General features: G+C 30.1%; 5 protein-coding genes across 5 annotated transcripts in view; 1 reads left to right on the forward strand and 4 right to left on the reverse strand.

The window, feature by feature from the left end:
- LOC107028360 (elongation factor G, chloroplastic) overlaps positions 1-612 on the reverse strand; it is a 6,004-nt gene extending 5,392 nt beyond the window's left edge. The window contains exon 1 of the mRNA XM_015229387.2: positions 243-612. Coding sequence (XP_015084873.1) covers positions 243-510 — 268 coding nt within the window. The 5' untranslated portion in view covers positions 511-612. The remainder of the gene's footprint in view (positions 1-242) is intronic.
- A 2,247-nt stretch (positions 613-2,859) lies between these two features.
- LOC107027971 (14 kDa proline-rich protein DC2.15-like) lies at positions 2,860-3,577 on the reverse strand. The gene has a single exon (XM_015229020.2). It carries the CDS (start codon positions 3,510-3,512, stop codon positions 3,096-3,098), a length of 417 nt encoding a protein of 138 aa, XP_015084506.1. The 5' UTR covers positions 3,513-3,577; the 3' UTR covers positions 2,860-3,095.
- Positions 3,578-6,055: 2,478 nt separating this feature from the next.
- Positions 6,056-6,739, reverse strand: LOC107027927 (14 kDa proline-rich protein DC2.15-like). Its single transcript, XM_015228982.2, has one exon. It carries the CDS (start codon positions 6,656-6,658, stop codon positions 6,239-6,241), a length of 420 nt encoding a protein of 139 aa, XP_015084468.1. The 5' UTR covers positions 6,659-6,739; the 3' UTR covers positions 6,056-6,238.
- A 6,063-nt stretch (positions 6,740-12,802) lies between these two features.
- LOC107028079 (14 kDa proline-rich protein DC2.15-like) lies at positions 12,803-13,486 on the forward strand. The gene has a single exon (XM_015229134.2). It carries the CDS (start codon positions 12,864-12,866, stop codon positions 13,278-13,280), a length of 417 nt encoding a protein of 138 aa, XP_015084620.1. The 5' UTR covers positions 12,803-12,863; the 3' UTR covers positions 13,281-13,486.
- Positions 13,487-19,751: 6,265 nt separating this feature from the next.
- On the reverse strand, positions 19,752-20,689 carry LOC107028566 (21 kDa protein-like). The gene has a single exon (XM_015229676.2). It carries the CDS (start codon positions 20,640-20,642, stop codon positions 20,022-20,024), a length of 621 nt encoding a protein of 206 aa, XP_015085162.1. The 5' UTR covers positions 20,643-20,689; the 3' UTR covers positions 19,752-20,021.
- Positions 20,690-20,750: the final 61 nt, after the last annotated feature.

The raw sequence follows: 20,750 nt of genomic DNA on the forward strand, positions 1-20,750 counted from the left end.
CCACCCCTCCTCCTCCCTCCCACCACCACCAAAAAATGTTTAACTTTACAAGTACCCATTTACAATTTACACCATAAATTTGACCAAAGCAAAGACAGAAAAGCTAACACATTTTACCCAAGAAACAACCTATCCACTAAACCCCCACAGACCCCCCAATAAAAAAGCTATCTTTACAAGTTACCAATAAGTTCACACCATAAAATTGAAATTTTGAAACTAAAACAATTGAAATTTGATACCTTCAGCAGCAGCCATAGCAATAACAGAAAATCCATTCTTTCTTGTTTTCTGAGATAATCCTAAGCTTCTAGAACCATTAACAGAGAACACTCGTGAACTACCAAAGAATTCAGACATGGAAGCAGAAGCAAGTGACTGTAGTTTAACACATCGATTCCTCCTAGAAGAAGTGACCCGGTTAGAAACGGGTACGGGTCTTTTAGACCCATTAAAGTTACAGAGTGAAGAAGCAGCAGATGACATTCTTGTCACTAACTCAGCTGCCATTTTTTTTTTCTCCTCCTCTGTTTTTCTGGTTTAGTGTGTTTATATTTGTACTTGTTTATATTGCTTTGGATAGGGAGTGGAGATGATGAAAAAAGTTTGAGGTGTGAGAACTTTTGGTGATTTGGTCATTTTAAGACCTTTGGTTTTTAGGTTATTTTTGGACTATGGGATAATATTGTGAGGCCTAGAAAAAATAATTTTTAAAAATTTTAGTATTTTGGTATGTTTTAGATTGTCTTGTTAGACATGGAACAACATCCACAACACCCATTTAAATCAAGTTGTATTATTGGGAAAAACTTAAAAATATTGATACAATTAAAGATTGATCGTTTAAACTTCAGACATCGAACGCGTATTTGAGACACTTTTATAAGTAAAAGAAATACGTATATGATCATCAGAAGTTTGAACTTGATAAAACAAATATTTGCAATTTCTATTACATTTAAGTTTGTTATTAAGTGACTAATTTTAAATTTTATTCATTGTGATTTTAAAATTTAAATAGCGATTCCAATATTGAGTATATGTGCATTTGCCCCTTCCCTTAGGGATTAGTAGACCTAGTTTAAGTTCAAAATTATGTAGACCAAGACGAAGGTGCAAGCTAGGCTTGTCTTAGAAAGGGCCTCAACTGTCACATACTTTTTTTCGATTTCTTATCTGGTGTTATGCATTGGAGTTTGATTAATTTAGATTTGTGCCACGTAGGGCTTCATTTGGAGAGAAGCGTTTTCTATCAAATATTTTTTTTATATCCAAGACTTGATCTCGTGACCTCTGGTTAAGGGAAGAACAACTCCATCTACTGCACCACATCCTTTGATGGTAACGTTTAAGAGTGTTGGTGATTTAGCTAAAAATTTAAATGAAATCAAATTAATTAATACTTTCTCGGATTTGGTTTGATTTTAAAATATTAAAAATCCATATCATTTGGTTTTACATATCTTATATTATTTCATCATTTTTTTTCATTTTATCTTGTAATTATGCTATCACTTGTAGAGTGAAGCCTGTGTGGTTCTGTGTTTATGTAGATTTCATTTATTTGTATTAGTGAATATTCTAATTTTTTTGGAACTTGCACAAGTTTTATTTACAAATATATTTTGAGCCCCAACGTATTTGTAGTTATTTTAAACTTTTAACACAAAATAAACGCAAAAGTGCAAATAATCCAAAATTCACAAATGAACATTCTTAATCTCATTGCAAATAAGGCCTAATTGTATTTTTTTACTGGGCCTAATTGGACTCAAACAACAATTTTCAGGACACGATGCTTTTGATACAAAGCCCATTAAAAGTAAATTACCTATAATGTATTTTGTTCTCTACCCCTAGTAATTTTTTTTACGGAACATAAATTTATACTTTTATATTATAATATAAAAAAATTATATAAATATACAACTTATTAGATTTTTTTAAGTGATTGTGTAATTTGAAAAATATTAGAGATAAAATATAATGAACTCTTAAAACTATGAGATTTATATAATTTTTACTTGTAATATCCCACGAATTATGTCTGCATGACATTTACCCTTAATGAACTTATACTCACTAGGCATAAGTTCAATTATTAAACGATAAAATAAAAAATCAACCTATTTGAAAGAAAATTTGTGCGATTTCATCATTTCTTTTAGTAAGCATTATGTCACGGACTTAGAGTATTCGCTAAGACTCCGTGCGGCACTTGACAACTTACTCACGATTCTTTCACGATCTCGTAAGCTCAAGTAAGCCTTTCAACTCGAAACGCTAAGAGAATATGAAGAAAGACAAAGACAGAACTTTGGAAGAGAGGACTTGTATTCGATTATTCAATTGATGGATGCATTTACAAATGAATGACCCTCTATTTATACTACTCCCCAAGGGCTAAGAATTAAATAAATGCTGCTATACAAGTCCCTAAGTACATGCACTTCATACATATTCTATATTCCTAGAATATGTCTCTAGCTCTTCCAAAAAGGCTCCTAGAATTCTCTAGTCTGCCCCAAGATTCTAGAAGGCTCTAGAGTCTTGCACAAGCCTCTCCAAGGCTCTAGGGCTGCCTGCCCCCTTCGTATGCCGCCTGCCCCATCCGTATGCTGCAAACTGGCTGAAAATGTGGCGGGACGTCACAATTATCTCCTAAAAATCTCTTAGGTGATTAATGTATTTTCATAGGTCAAGATTGGACATCATCACCACATCATGAGTCTATTGATTTATGATGAATCAACTTGGGTGAGGCCAAATCAAAGTCACTCTGGTCCAAACTCATTTAAACGTTTGATCATAGTATAATAATATAGTAACATAGATAGAAGAAGAAATCTAATTAGCCCATCATCAATAGAATACTCCATGTCCTTATAATATCAAACGTGTTACATACAAACTTCAAAAGAAACCATTTATTTCATGAAAATTGGATACAACAATAACTAAAAAAGGGGCAATTACTAGCCTCCCTTCCAACCAAATAGAGTAAAAAATACACTTCCTTTAAAATAAGCAACTAGTAGTACTACAAGCATACAAATAACAAAATACCAAACACATAGAAAGAAACTAATTTTGTCTTAAGCACATTGGAAGTTCTTTGGGGCATATTTGCCACAATTGTTGAGCAACAAGTTGAGTGAAAGTGGAACATTTAGATTAATTCCCAACACATTGGCTTTAAGGGCAGTGCAAAGGCAAACAGCAGCATCAAGGTCAACAAGTCCTTCAATTAAAGAGCAACATTGAGTCTTGGCTGGACTACTTCCAACAACAAGGTGCAACAAATCACCCAATAAATTGGCACAAGCATTTAGTTTTAGTGTGTCCTTTGGGCACTTACCCTTTGATGATGGGGTGGAGGGGGTAGGGGTAGGGTAGTGGGGTTTGGGGTGTGGGGGTGGTGGGCATGGGTCATTAGTGGAACTAACCATAGTGAAAAAAAGAATGTTCAATGTGAGAACAAGGGCAATTGAGGTTGCACCAAACTTAGCCATTTTTCCAAACTTAAGAAATTAAAATTAGCACTCTCAACAATTGAATGTGGCTAATTAGTTGTTTGAAAATGAATGAAATGAGTGGCTATTTATAGGTAAAAATTTATGATTTTTATTATTAGAAAATTGAAAGAGGGCCATGTGGATAGAGAATATTGTGTAGTCAAGCAGTTGGCAAATCCAAATTGAGATACTACTACTATTATTGGATTATAAACTTACTAAATTGTATTTTTGTGGATTTCATTAGTTATTAATAATAAAATTAATAGCATATGATATATCTTCTTCCTCAAAGATAAATTACACATCCTTTATTTTCACATGGGACTTACATTATTCTCTAATTATTTGATCAATATTGTTCTTGAACATGCCCGACCTGGATCCCATGCATCAAGATTAATTCTAAGTTTGGAAGCTAGTAGTAATTAAAGAACTGCCTGTTAATTTTTTGAGTTTAACTCAACTACATTCCACAAATTATAGTCATAGACTCTATTTTATGCCTTTTATTTTTCAAGAATCAAATTACATGAATTTCGATTAACACTATAAAATATACTTTTTGTCATGTTGATATGAGAAAAATTATAATTTCGTAGTACTTTTTGTATAGTTATTGAATATCTAAATTTTAATTTTAAAATATTAAATCAATCTAATCTAATAAAGCTTTGAAGAATCAAGCTGAGTCTCGAAAAGAGAAAATATGATAACTGTTTTGAGATGAAGCGCGCGTAAAATAGTCAATTGTCATTATTTTTCTCTTCTGTCGAGGAAATTGTGTGGCCTATATATGTTTAGTTTTTGATCAATGATATAAGAATGAAGTCAATATTAGAAGCACAATATGGAAAAAAAGAAGTTATGAGGAAGACAAATAATATTCCTTAGAGTCAAAGTGTGAATAGAGATATTAAGATTCTCAATTAACTTTATATCTATTTTTAGCACTATAATATGTGTGGTATACTTGTATTGGTAGACCAAAAAAATCAAAAAAACAAACGCAAATATTGACAATTTATTGTCAAAGATGCTAATACAATATTAAAGTTACTAGAAATTCAACGAAATGCATGCGATTGGACAGTTTAAAAGGTTTGATATATCTTTTAACTTTGTCATTTAGAGCTGATGTATTCTTGTTATGAAATTAACTCATAAATATCTTTATTGTTATATAACTTACAAGTGACTCACATATATTATTTTCTTCTAATAGACGTGAAAAAATTAATTTTAATTTAAACTTTTAATTACTTTTTGACAAAAATATAGTCCATATATATGGGTATATTTTGATCCTCCTCAGACATATTCTTTTTGATTTTATGTTTCAACTTCAAATTTAAATTTATTATTTTAATAATCAGATTTATTTATGTTTCACTAATTTTCTTGTAAGATTTATTATAGATGTCTAATTTAAATTTATTATTTTGATGGTTAAAGATATAAAGTCACCATCATAACTTTGCAATTATGCTATTACTCCACTAAACAATTCTGAACATATATTATTATATTATTTTTTATTCGCCCCAAATTTTATAAAGCAAGTGTATTCACACACCAGTGATATGAAACTAATATGGAGTGGCAAATAAACAAGCTTAATACAATACAGACAGAGATATAATCAAATATTCTAATTTTTTATAATTCATAAATTTGTTAAAAACTCACGGGTAGAGGAATCAAAAGTACACATGTTAAATTGTTTAACTAAATATTACAAGAACTAAAATTAAAATTTATCAAATTATTTGAGGGACTAAGAAGAAAAATTTTCCCTTTAGGTAAATTAAGAAGAAGAAAAAAATACAAAGCAACGTAAAAGTACTCATCAATTATTACACATCATGAAATAAAACTTATAACAATATAAGATTGTTTAAGTTCAAGATCAAATATTAACAACTCGTAGATAAACTCATGCTTTAAGGATTATTTATAGAGCCAGGATTGGAATTTAGAGTTTTAAATTTTTAAGACTGAAGATTAAGATATTGTAAAGTATCCTTTAAAAAAAAACTTTTATTGGTTCGGGTTCGAACTTTGAACCCACAATCAGGACGTAGCTATATAGTCTTGGACACCCTTCGTCAAAAAATTATATCGTATATATTACTAAAATAATATACAAAGTGATAAAATAATGTATTATGCACATCCTTAACACAACAAGGTGAGTTTCAAATATAGCTAGTAGCAACTTTAAGCCTTTTTTTCAAATTTTTTCATGTATATTGCGTACTATATTACAATATATTTTTTCATGTATATTACATATTTTTTTTTTAAAAAAATTCATATATTACGTAGTTTAATTTTAAATTTGCTAGTGCCGTCAGACAGTTTTGTTAATGAATTCACTAGCGAATATACATATATATCCATCTTTTGACCTAAGCAAACTTTAAATGGATTATGATCTATCCTTTTATTAATTTTGACAGGTTTAAGTAATTGGAGTATAGCTCGATTATCTCACACATTTAAATTTCATTTGTCAATCTTTTTCGAAGAGAAAAAGGTAATAATAATTCCTTATTTAATAGATGTCAAATTTATTACAAATACAAATAATTGGATACTACTAATAGAAAACAAAGGCTAACAAGCCTAGGCTTTCTTACTATAATATAAATAATAAACACACAAAATATAGAAGGAAAAATAAAATTGAAAATATCTAAATAATGGAAAACCAATATGATTTATGCACATTGGAAGTCCTTGGGTGCATATTTGCCACAATTGTTGAGCAACAAGCTGAGTGAAAGTGGAAGATTTAGATTAATTCCCAACAAATTGGCTTTAAGGGCAGTGCAAAGGCAAACAGCAGCATCAAGATCAACAAGTCCTTCAATTAAAGAGCAACATTGAGTCTTGGATGGACTACTTCCAATAATAAGATGCAATAAGTCACCCAACAAATTGGCACAAGCATTTAGTTTTAGTGTGTCCTTTGGGCACTCACCCTTTGGTGATGGGGTGGAGGGGGTAGGGGTAGGGGTAGGGTGGGGTTTGTGGTGTGGGGGTGATGGGCATGGGACATTAGTGGAACTAATCATAGTGAAAAAAAGAATGTTCAATGTGAGAACAAGGGCAATTGAGGATGCACCAAACTTGGCCATTTTTTCAAAGTTAAGAATTATTAGCACTCTCAACAATTGAATGTGGCTAATTAGTAGTGAGAATGTTGTTTGTTTGGTGTTTGAGATTATGAAATGAGTCTCTATTTATAGATGGAATTTTTTATCATTATAAATTTTTGGAGGTAGCACTTTTAGTCCCTCAATTATTGATAAATTCTTATTTTAGTTCTGATAATATCTGACTAGTTAAGCATATAATTGAAATATACCCTTTTAATTACTTTTTTTTTGGATAAAATTCACAAATTTATCGTAATTATTAAGCGTTTTACTATTTATTTACTTATTTTTTACGTTAAGCTTATATTGTTACTCCATATTTGACAGTAATATAGTTACAAAAGTATTTCAAATACAACATATTACCTGCATGTAAGGATTAAAAACACATGTTTCAATTAATTAAAAGTTAAATATGTTTCATCAAATAAAATCAAAACAAGAATTTGTCAATAATTAAGGGATCAAAAGTGATCCTTTCTTCTTCTTTTTTCCCATCCTACTTCTAAATTCTAAAACTAATGTAAGAAATTATGATGAGGAAGCCCATGTGGACATATACCAAGACAAGCTGGCAAATTTATACAGCTTGGATTAATTTAGGAGTATATGATGAATTATTATAGACTTTGTAGTCTTGTAAATTTCATTAGTTGTCTATATTTTATCTTCTTCCTCTAAGAAAAATTATTCATCTTTTATTTTTCACATGGGACTTAATTATATTAATATTTTCTCTAATATTTGAACATTGATCCTCAAAACAACTTGGATCCAATCAAGTTTTTTTTTTCTTTTGTTCAGATTGGAAACTAGCTAGTAATACTTCGTCTATTTTTCTCACCTTCAATCAATGAGAAATTTATATTCGAAACACAATTTTTTATTCATTTCTCACTGAATCAATTTACTGAAAAAATGTACGATAGAGATAAAATAGTTTTATTTCTTACTCAAAATACTGAGAAACTTTCTAATTTTTTCGTGTGAAAATATCACTATTATTTTTTCTAACTGATTCAATCAAAATATTTGTAGAACTAACCGCAAATATTTTTGATGAAAAATTTTAATGGAAAAATAATAAGTAGTGTGTATTATGCTAATGGAAGTGTGTAAAAAAGAAGACTTGATAGAAATGCTTACGCTTGGATTTCTACACTATCAAGAAGTTTCTTCTTTTATATTTTTCTATTGATGTTGATAGCCTTACTATATATGTTAGTTTCTTAATACGGCAATGAACCGATAAATAATAATAATTATTGACATCATTGTGTTATAGTTGATCTTTTTATTAAACTCGTTAGTAAGTACTATATTATTGATTTATTTTGAAATTCAACTAATTTAGATTTGTGTTGAAAAATTTCATTTTAAGAGTAAAGCAATTTCTTTTCAAAGACGATCGGAGCTCAAATCTTAAACTTCTGATTAAGATTAAAAGAATACTTATTTGTGATATTAATATGACAACAACTAACTTACCTAACACTAAAACAAAAATCTAACAAAATAGGACAATATATACTTGTAAAGAATGACACATAAGTGATAAGTGATATGACGAATTAGTTAAAAATGTACTAATTGAATAATAATTAGTCTTAATAACGACTCAATCACAAAAGAACATCCTCTAATCGTCGGTGGAATATCCTAATTATTAGAAGAGTAAAAATTACTATTGTTTTTTTCTGAAAAAATATTACTTTCACAGCTGAAAAATACTATAAATGAGTGGTCGTGAATATACTTCTTCATTTCAATTTATTTTAATATAATTTGAATGAGGTTTAAGTAAATACTAAGATATATAATCTTAAACATCTTATGATATGCATGCTTTTACTTTATTTAAATTTTTTTAGAGTGTCAAATATGTCATAATTTTTGACTGGATATGAAAAAATTTATTAAAAATATAATAAAAGATATAAAACTAATTGTTTTTAAATATAAGTATGTTAGATATCCTTGAGACAAACTAAAAAGTGTATATTACATGCCATATTCGAATTCAGATTTAATGAAATTCGTGTACATCAAACACAAGATACTAGGTGAGAAGTGTTATGCGGAATTCGAGATAATACGAGAAAATATAAACGCTAAAAACAAGACAACAGATTTACGTGGTTCACCAATAAATTGGCTACGTCCACGGGAAGAGGGAGAGCAGTTTTATTAAGGAGAGGCAAGAACAGAATTACAGAATAGGGTTTGCCATAGCGTCTATATATAGTGCTAAGCTATGCCCTAACAGGCTTGGGCCCAACATACAGAATTGACAGATAATTAAGGGCCCAATACAACAACATTGTATACCGTCGGGCCGGGGGCGTCTCCGCCCCCCCGGACCCCCAGGCCAGGGGGCGCGTCGCCCCCCCTGGACCCCCCGACTCGCTGACCGGGCAGCGAGATCCCCGTCCTTTCTGTTTGTAACGGGTCCAATTCAAGGCATTCAACAAGAAGATTAAAAAAAGACAAAAAAGGATTGCATAAAAGTAATAATGTACATTATTCTTTGATGAATTAGATTGAGTGAGATGAGTATTGTTTTAAAATCATATGAAATTAAAGTTAAAATTTAACTTACATCACAAAAATCAAATACGAAAAAGTTAAGAATGATTGTTCAAATATTATAAGAAAATTAATATCCATGTCATTAATCAACAAGACTTTTTTTTATTTTTTAACACTCATAGCAAGTTTATCTACACCTTCTTTATATGTCTAGAGAAGTAATTTCATTTTTTGTCAAGCATGCTGTACAAATATTACATTATTGTTACTAGCAACCAGTTATATATACTATAGCCATTGGCGGAGCCAAGTATCCTTAAAGGTTCATTCGAACTTTCTTCGACAGAAAAATTACATTATTTTTATATAGTTAAATTGATGTTTTAAGTATATATAATAAATATTAAACTCACTTCGACAATTTTGTGTATCTACTTTTTCAAATTTTATACTTTTTATTGAAAAATTCTGACTCCATTAGTATCTATATCACACAATGATTGGGAGAATCCTATAATGAAAGCTTGGTACACATTCTTTTTTCTAATGAATGAAATAAATTAAATGAAGTGCATGGGATTTAAACGCTCTAGGCATGTTTCTTGGCTCGATATGACGGTCTATCATTATTGTCCAGGATAAGAGTTAATATTCAAAATTTGTAAATTCAAAATTTTAGTCATTTTAATAACTTGTACATATTGAATAGGTTTTTCTAAAAAAAATTAAAATTAAAATTAAAATTATTGAGTTCGATTAAATCTGTGTCACACTCCAGCCTGATTAGATTACTAAATAAAGAGGTGTCCTGTCACAATTAGTTGAATTTCTAGTCACATATTGCGCAGCTTATGCATAAAAAAAACAACAAACAAACAAATTTAAAGGCACGTATAGTGGATCAAGTTGTTTTCATTAAAATTTCAAATTCCAAGCTGCAATTTAATAGTTCAGACCATAATTTTGAAACCCTTGACTCAAAATACGTTAATATATATGGTTTTACTTTGAATGTATGAACAAAGTATCAAGAATATCTATTCCTATGATTATGGATTGCCAAATAAAAATTTAAAATGAAATATTTTAATAATGAATATATCCAATTATAACTTTATATTAGCATCTTTGACAAATAAATTGTCAATATTTGCGGTGATTTTTTTTTTTGTTTTGGATTTCCTAGACTGGCCAGGATCTATCAATACCACATATTTTATAGTGCTAAAAATATATAGAAAACTACTGGTATACTAAAATTAGTTATTTCAAATATTTATCATTTTAAAAATTAAGAGTGTAATAATTATTATATTCCACTTACCCTTGGTGTTAGTTATGTTGCTCTAGAATTAAGAGAGAACCACCAAATTAAAGAACGTGAAGCAGTTAATAAAGCTATTCCTTTCTTAGAGGTTTTGAATTCGAATTTAGATATCAAACAATTTTTTATAAAGACATACTTCAGTATAAATATCGAACATCGAATAGGGAAAAAGGGGACTAGGTGAACAAACAAACAAAGACTAAGGAATTAATAAGGGATAAATTAATTCATTTTTTCTTCTTAATAGGTTTGTAAATCTCGTTTTTGTTTTTTCATCTTGCTATTCTTCTCCCATGCACTTTTGTCTTCTCAATTTTTTTTATTTCATTTCTTTTGAGTTGATCAGGGTCTATCAAAAATATCATGTCTACTTCATAAAGAATTTACATACATTTTATTCTCTATAGTAGAATTAAACTGAATATGTTATTATTGTCGTTGGCGTGTAAAATATTTAACGTCAAAACTAAAATGGAAGCATAAAATGGGAGTAAGTTATAACCCAAAAATATGTATTCACACTTTGACCCTAAGGATTGTTCTTATTAATTTGCTTTCCCACAGTACACTTTCTAATATTGACTTGGCTAATAATGAAACTAAACATAGGCCACACATTTTCCTTGACAGAAGAGAAAGATAATGACATTGGAATATATATCTTATTAATTTTCAACTAGTTGCACTAATACGATAATACTTGATGAAAACAACTTTTTAATTACCTTATTTATTTTCTAATAAAACGGAATGAACGCATTGACTAGAAGTGATTGACCCTAATGAGAGAGTTTTTGGATTTTTTTGTATTTGTATAATCTAGAAGTGAGAGGAGACAACAGCGTAAAAAAAGAATTTTTAGCAATAATATTAAATATCTGAATAGATTAAAGTTTTATATTGATAGTTTTTTTATTTTTTCATCTTTGTATCCATATTAGAGTCCAATTCAATTAGAATTTACGTTGAAAGATTTATACTTTTTTATTTCTCACCCGGTGTTTGATTTTTATATTAGAGTTCGACTAAATTCGAATCTGCATGGATCCCATATTTTACTCTCCTTAAAAAACAACTCTGTGTCCAAAAAGACTCAAATCCGAGACCTCTTAATTATAATTATAAATGAAACGCTACGTATATATATATTGAGCCTAACAATTTGGATCAAAATTAATAGATCAGCCAAACGAGTATAGAATTGGTGGAAATGATGAGTCATGTAGAATTTAGGTCCAGTAAAAAATTATGGAATACGTGAGTAAAGTCACACATTAATAATTGAAATTTACAAAAAAAAAACTATATATAAAAAGTGGTGTCTTAAATCTTACCTAATGAATATCCTGATATTTTTTACCCTTACTATTAGGTACACTTATCATTCTAATTTTGATTAATTTCTTTTAAAAAATTTCTTAACGTATTTATCGTTAAAAAAATTACAACTTGTCTAAGTTTCCCTCGTTAATGTAATACTCTTATAACAATTCTTTGAATCACACGATCCCACGGGCATAGTATTATTATTTTTAGATTAAGACATTATTAAGGCTGATTATTCAATTAGCACACTATTAATCCGTGATCATGTACAGATCATTAGTTTTTAATTATTCCCCTCGTGTCATTTATGTTAAATCCTGCTTTGGGAGCCATTTTTTCTAAACACATATTTTCAGAATTAAATATAGGTAGTACATACACTAATTCATAACGTTTACATTTTATAACATGTCAATTAATTTACCATAACTTTTTTTTAATCAAAGTTATTTGTTACATGTCATTCTTTTGTTACATTTACAATTACAATAGAGAATAGCTAGAAGAACGTCAAACAGACATCACTTTAATTAATTCGAACTCCTTGTACGGGGCCTTAACTTTATCTGAATTTTTCAACGTGAATCTAAATTTAGGCGGACTCTAATATCTAAACACCGGGTGAAAAACCTAATTTCTTTTACTAGTATTAGGTACTGAACAAAAAATTAATCTTGATGAGATCTAGGCCAGCAAGTTCAAGAACCATGATCAAATAATAATTAAGTCCCATGTGAAAATACATAATCCAATAATAGTAATACTATCTCAACTTGCATTTGCCAGATTATTTCTCTAGACAATACATTCTCTATCCACATGTGCCTCTCACAAATTTTTGAAAAATATAAAATTAAAATTAAAAAAAAATAATCAGATTTTCTATCTATAAATAGCCACTCATTTCATAATCTCAAATACCAAACAAACGATATTCTCACTACTAATTAGCCACATTCAATTGTTGAGAGTGCTAATTTTAATTTCTTAAGTTGGGAAAAAATGGCTAAGTTTGGTGCAACCTCAATTGCCCTTGTTCTCACATTGAACATTCTTTTTTTCACTATGGTTAGTTCCACTAATGTCCCATGCCCACCACCCCCACACCCCAAACCCCACTACCCTACCCCTACCCCCTCCACCCCATCATCAAAGGGTAAGTGCCCAAAGGACACACTAAAACTAAATGCTTGTACCAATTTATTGGGTGATTTATTGCACTTTGTTATTGGAAGTAGTCCAGCCAAGACTCAATGTTGCTCTTCAATGGAAGGACTTGTTGATCTTGATGCTGCTGTTTGCCTTTGCACTGCCCTTAAAGCCAATTTGTTGGGAATTAATCTAAATGTTCCACTTTCCCTTAGCTTGTTGCTCAACAATTGTGGCAAATATGCCCCAAAGAACTTTCAATGTGCTTAAGACAAATTAAGTTTCTATCAATGTGTTTGATATATTTTGTTATAATTTGTATGTTTGTACTACCTTAGTTTCAAAGGAAGTATATTTTTTTATTCTAGTTGGTAACTAGAAGGGAGGCTGGTTGTATCCAGTTTTTCATGAAATAAATGTCATCTTTTGAAGTTGCCATCTTTTTTGCTTATTTGGAAATAGAAAAACTTATAAGATCTGTTTTTTCTTCTTTTTTAATTGTTACTATATTATATCAAACAAATTAAACAACAATTTGTTTTTCTATAATTTGCCTATATAGTTTCCTTTTCTAGATCACATTTTATCACGTATTAAGTCCAAATTAGCTCAAGCATTTACATAGGTTAACTTATGCTTTGATCCAAAATATCTCCAATAACAAACCATGCATATGACACACAAAAATATTTAGATTAATTGGAGTGACATTTAAAAAAAAGGAGGCGGTTATCAGACTCATGTAAATTCATGCTTTCCTTCTAAAATTATATATAGTACTGCTATATTTTTAAAAAATATTTAAATATAAATGTGTTTACCCACATGACTAGCTAGACATATCAATAAATACACGTCTTTAAGTGAGGTTAGAAATTTGAATCTTGCATCGATCTTATTGTATTTTTCTTTCTAAAATTAGATAACACCTCTCTAAGTGATATCGATAGCGCTCTTTATACATATAAGGAATAATGCACAAGTACCCCCTCAACCTATGCCCGAAATCTCAGAGACACACTTATACTATACTAAGGTCCTATTATCCCCTGAACTTATTTTATTAATAATTTTCTACCCCTTTTCGTCCTACGTGGCACTATCTTGTGGACCCCAACGCTGGTTGACTTTTTTTTCAAGCTAGTGCCACGTAGGCCAAAAAGGGGTAGAAAATTACTTATAAAATAAGTTGAGGGGTAATAGGACCTTAGTATAGTATAAGTGTATCTCTGAAATTTCAAATATAGATTGAGAGAATACTTGTGCATTTTCCCTAATCTTTCAAAATTTTCGAGTTTGTCACATTGGAAATTCATAAATAGTGACCCATTGTGTCAAAATCCTACATAGGCATAAATTAAATTAATATACATATTCAATTGTCTTATAGTGATTGGATTTTGTTTTCGAGATGGCAGAAACAAACTATTCTATAATAGTATTAATCTCTCTCTCAAAAATTGCCTAGGTGAACTATGTATTGTTGATTAATTAACGATGCACAAATTCTCCCTATATAAATTAAGTGCATTTATAAACAACCCTACTTATATATCTCAACACAAAAATTATAAATAAATAAATCTCCATGGACAAAATTATCACAGTAGCCATTTTCTATACTATTTAATAATACTAATAATAAATAATGTACTTTATTGTATTTCTTAGTAAGTTTATATTTTCTAGAATCGAGTTGTTCATGTTTTGTATGTCGTTAATACAGTTTTACAGTCTATTTTGATTGAGCACTAAAACTTATTTATAGTGTGTCAATTAGACGCAATGCGCTGTCATGACAATTTTTGACACATATCATGGAATGCGTAGTAATTGAGCTCGTGATATTACTCTTTTGATGAACTACAACAACTATTTTAACCGGAAAATATAAGATTTTGCCTGAATGGTAAAGAGAATCACAAGTTCCTACCCCATTAGCAATTTTGGGCCTCTATAGTATTGTATCTTGAATTGAGCCTACATAAATTATCCACACCACATCCAATATTTATTTAAGAAAAAATAACTTAAATACACAACTATAAGTTTTATATTCTCTAATTTTCCCTTCTTTTTTTAAATATTACATAATTCCCTTTTTTTTAATTTTAGTGTAAGTTTATAGATAAATTACATTCTCTCTCCTATAATACACAATTACCCATTTTAATGCCTATTTTTTCTCCATTAAAACACTCAACCTTTTAAATCAGTTTTTGAATTTTGAATTTTCTCCATTTAAACACTCAACCTTTTAAATCATTTTTTTGATTTTGAATTATTAATTTTAATTAATTTTAAATAAAAGACCCAATTTTGAAATTTTGAATTTCAAAATTCAAAAATTTTGAAATTTCAAAAATCAGGACAACTTCTCTTAACTTCTCCTGTTTTGTTCTTACTCCATCAAGTTTCAGTTCTTTTTTTTCCATAATCATCTTCCTTCTCTTAAAGATTAATTACTCCGCCATTGCAACTTCAACGTAAACCCACATGCTTAACAACTCCCAAAAATAAAAACCCTAAACCCCCAAGTTCAGTTACCGAAGAAACAAATTCCAATCAGAGGAAAGATTAAACGAACAACCAAAAAGCAGATGAATTTGGTAATCTTCTTGTTCGGAGGCAAGCAGATGAAAATGAACGGTCACCTTACAAAAGGTTCAAATGATATATATATATATATATATATATATATATATGATATTCACTTTCATAAATCAGTAAGGTATTAGTTGTTTAGTTGATGTACTGATACATGTTTTGAAAATTGTTATAATGTATCATTCACTAAGTTTAATAAATGTGTCATCCACTGTACTTGATGATACATATAAAATTGTTTAGTCGATGTTTCTGATACATGTATTAGATATGTATCACATGTTATAATGTTTTAGTTAATTCACTGATACATGTAGTAGACATGTATCACATGTTTTTCATGTAGTATGAATTTCTGAAAACTGAAACCATGTATCAGTAAGTTATTAGTTGTTTTATTTAGTATTTATATTTCAATATCGTTATAATTTGCTGTTTTATTTTCAAATTGCAGCCACTGAAGTACAAGATTAAAAAGATACCAACACACCATAAGGTTTGCTGTCAATTTTAACAACAATTTCCTAAAGGACTTTGAAAAATATATAGGGGAGAATGTTATCCAAATGTTTAATGATCTGTTACCTTATACATAGGGGAGGATGTTATCCAATTACGTGCTGATTTTATGGTGATTAATGATCTGTTACCTTAAATTAAGCTGTTTTAGTAACAACATTAATTGTACCGTTTTTCCCCATTTTTTTCTCAACAGTTTAAACTTACCATGTATCATTTACCATGTATCACTAGAGTCTAAAGTATCACGGAACAACAAATTTAAGGGATTTTTTGTAAATACTAATTTTGTTGGGACAAAATGTAATTATTGAATTACACTATGGGATTCCTTAAATTTTTACATTTTTATTTGGCCCATATTCTCAACCATTGACACTAGTAGAATTTTATAGGAAACTTATAGTAATTTCTCTAGTTTACAAGTTAATTACTCAGATATATACTTTTTTTTGCAATATTACAAATCTTACCAGATATTGGGCGTCTAGCTATGTCTAGATACATGTATCTCGAAGTATATGGGGCAAATTAGGTGTAATTTATTTTAGATACATCGTATTCAAGTGGATTTGCATGTATTTGGGATACATAGACGAATCTCATTGGCCTCCCTCGCCTCTCTCCCATCTCGCTCACCACTCTTTTATGTATCTGATATTGAAGATACATATGAATCACATCGATATACGTATATGTATGATTTTGGCATGATTTAAATGTATTTGGGATCCCTTCTTGCTTGCCTTTCTCTTCCTATTTTAGTGTACCTGATAGCAAAAATAGATGTATCAAGGTGTATATTCCTAAATACGATAGGGAACTTCAATTAATGACAAAACACGTAATATTTTGAAAATATAGGTGATAAAAGTATATATGGTCGTGGAGCATGTCTAATTATATAATTTTCCTTCTTTGTTTCCCCAAAATGCCTCACCACTGTTACATTGACTTCTGGGCCCACATAGGCCCAATATAAGGAGAATATTTGGGCCCATACTCGTCAGGCTTCTCGTGGCCAGTTGGGCTTCACGTGCTCACTGACCCGCAAATCACACATTTGATAAAGAATCCAAAGATCTTTAACTTTTGCACAAATTATCCTCGAATGAATTGATCTTTAATTTTTTACCTGGCAATGGGGCGGGATGGATGCGGCAGGGTGAGTTTGAGGTTACGTAGGGTGGAGCAGGTTTTAGATTGTGGCATTGTGCGGGGGGAAAAAGATGTTGATGCAGCAGGCGAGAGCGGTTTGTGGTTATATGTGATTACAAATTTAATCTTAACTTTTTACATATTATTGAGAGCATTATTTATTAAAATAATTACTTACAACTATTAAAATATTAATAATAGTAAATGAAAATTGTTCAATAAAATATTACAATTTCTTAAATGTTTCTTACACTATGTTTGGATCATTGTTATCCATTGTATTGTATTGTATCGTTACTATACCTACAATATTTGTTTTGATTGTTACTCAAAATGTATTGTACTGTATTGTTAAATTTCGTTGTTACGTAACAATGAAAACCTCTATTTTATGGAACAATCAATTTGATGTGTTCTCATTGTCAGTTAATTTCTTTTTCCAATTATATCTTTATCTAATATTTCAAAATACTATTTTAACCTTTACTTTAATTATTTAAATCTAGTCAAACCGCGTACCCTAGAATAATTAAGGATATTTTAGTAAATTTATAAATTACAATACAGTACGATACGATCAAATCAAACAATTAAAATGCTATTAAACAACAACAAACAATATAGTCTACCCAAACATTACATCTACTATACAATACAGTACAATAAAATACAATATATTATGAAACAATGAGTAACAATGATCCAAATAAAGTGTTAATTACCTCTAAAAAATAAAATTTTAAGTCAATCTATTAAGTTGTTACTATATTATTTACGTTAAGTTATTATAAACGGTTATTATTATATTATTTACGTTAAGTTAAAAAAATTACAAAATTTATAAACTTCAAATCTAAAATCCGTGCGTCGGTACTTTTATCCCTTCACCCAAACAACCCCAAACGTGATATTTCTTTCACCAACACTATTCATGCATGCATTCCAACAAAAACCAAATACGTAAAAGATGAAAAAGGGGAAAAAATAATTGCAGTCCTGTCCACTCATGATCTATTTTGGTCTACGGCAGGTAATAGAAAATAATTTTTTTAAAAAAGATTGTCTCACTAGATATAATAATTAATTAAAGAGAAAAACAAATTGAAGATAATAATATGTACAATTGGCCGGAGATTGCGGCGGGACTTATATTATTACTAAAAAACAATTACTTCTATTATTATTTTTATGAGAAAATTTTATTTTAATAAGTAAAAAATCTTAACTCTGCTATGAAAATCTTCATTATTAACTACTCCTCTTGTCCTATTAGTTTTTCGTATTATATTATTGTAATTAATTACGACAAAAATATTGTTATAGTGAAAAATATTGTTATAAACCATTCATTCATCAATAGATCTTTGATTTTAAAATGAGTTTGGTATCAATCTATATAAATATTACATAAATTTTCTCATAATTTATATGTGTGTCAGTTATTTGAATTTTTAAATGACAACTAAATACTTGCTTGCATTATTCTAACTAACTATCAAACATGGTGTTACTGTTACTCATATTTGAAAAACTTATTTTCGAACCAGCTATCAGACAATCGCTTAGCGGTTGTGTTTGTATAGAGCAATACAATTCAAGTCTAATCAAACTTTCCACCATCACCCTAGACAAAAAATCCAAATAAAGATTAAGGTCGATTTCCCTTTTATGACTTTGTACAAGAACAGTGACCCTAGGGCTACAAAAGTAGCTGAGCAGGACCACTGCTATGGCACTGATAAATCATTATACATCATGCCCTCTAGATTCAAACATCTTTTTCCTGTCTAGTCTATTGATCAATTAAATAAATCGAGAATATCATGAAGTCTCAGCTTCAAATTTCACCGACCTGGTAAATATGAGATGATCTTTTTTCTAGGTTCAAATCTTAAAAATAGAGTTATGTCATACTTATGCCAGTGGGAGACATGGTTATTGATACCTATGCTGGTGGGGGACAAGGTTATTGATACCTATAGTGATAAGAGAAAATTAATCATTATAGGCAAACTTACTTGAACGCAACAAAAATATAGATGACACTCCGGTAAATCAAGCCTGCGTAGAATACTTGACTTTTCCATGTGCAAGACCACAAAAAGTATTACCCCCTAAAGCTCAGCTCTGCGAAGGCCTTTCGGAGATTGACCTTTCTTTCTCTTCCATTTTTTTGACCCATTTCTTGGGTAAAGTCTCCCAACTATATTTGAAAATGAATTGGTTATCCATAAAGAGAAAGAAAGTTTTCTTCTAGTCGCCCAAAGCTGTGGAGATAGGGTGAAAGATAAAAAAGCTATATTTAGAATAATAAAGAGAAACTATTCAAATTTTCCTCCCTGGCCGGAGAGCCCCCAGGACAAGGAGGCGGCGATCAACCATCCACTCTCGAGATTCATATTGATCAATAGATCTCCGTGTCCTGCCAGTTCGCTAATTAGGAAGTGAGAAAAAGTATACAAGCAAGAAGATTATTTATTATTACATTTACATATAGAGAACAACAAACTAAGCTGCATTGTCTTCATTGCAGCTACAAAATTGAAAACTTTTTCACACAAACCTTGCTCCAACAGTAAATATATATAATTTTACCACTTAGACACAAAGCCCCAATTTCATGCTTATGAAAATTCCAAAAAAAAAAAAAACGTAACCTTTACACATCAAAACATGTAACCTCATTGACTCGACTAATTCAAATTCACGCTCCTTGCCTCAGTCACATTAAGGACTAGGCCGGTGTCGATCCGCAAATCGATTAACCAAAGCAAGTGCATTACTAGTAACTTGTGCAACATGAAGTATTCTTAATCTTAAAGCAGCTTTCACATTTACATTCATACCAGGCCCTGAAAATCCATCAAGACAAGTGCTTTCATCAGTAAGTGCAGCACTTACCCAAGTCTGTACATTACTAACATGCCACATGAAATCCTGTCCATTTGAAAATTGACCAGTATGTCCAAGTTCCGGAATTGATTTGTTTATCTGATCGATACTATCACTCATAGTATCCATACAGTCCTTGACTGCTTGTTTTTCTATTGGCTTTAGACCTCTCATTTTATTTAACTTCGATACGAATATGATAGTGGATTTTGCTTTGCTTAAACTAACTGATAAAGCAGCATGAGCTAGTTGCTTCTCGCTCTGTTTAACAGTGTTGGCGAAAGCAGAGAGGCATTGGACACATAAAACAGGGTAAAGTGTGGCTTTACATGAAACTTTGATGAATTTAATGGCAGCTGGATTTGAGGTCATGGCTGATTTAGCCATGGTGTTGTGAACAAGAAAACATTGGAGAGATAAGAATACTATTAGCAAGTGAAGATTATGGTTCCCCATTGTTATTTTTCTTCTCTTTCTTTTTTAGTGTGGTGTACTAGAGTATGGTGAAGCTTTATATAGAATTTAAAAAGGGTCCCTAGTTATTTTCTTTTAAAACACTCCATC

This window comes from Solanum pennellii, chromosome 8 (assembly GCF_001406875.1).
Source record: "Solanum pennellii chromosome 8, SPENNV200".
Lineage (NCBI taxonomy): Eukaryota > Viridiplantae > Streptophyta > Magnoliopsida > Solanales > Solanaceae > Solanum > Solanum pennellii.

Coding starts and splice junctions, on each gene's coding strand:
- LOC107027971 (XM_015229020.2), bottom strand. CDS start 3,512: ATGGCTAAGTTTGGTGCAACCTCAATTGCCCTTGTTCTCACATTGAAC.
- LOC107028079 (XM_015229134.2), top strand. CDS start 12,864: ATGGCTAAGTTTGGTGCAACCTCAATTGCCCTTGTTCTCACATTGAAC.
- LOC107028566 (XM_015229676.2), bottom strand. CDS start 20,642: ATGGGGAACCATAATCTTCACTTGCTAATAGTATTCTTATCTCTCCAA.
- LOC107027927 (XM_015228982.2), bottom strand. CDS start 6,658: ATGGCCAAGTTTGGTGCATCCTCAATTGCCCTTGTTCTCACATTGAAC.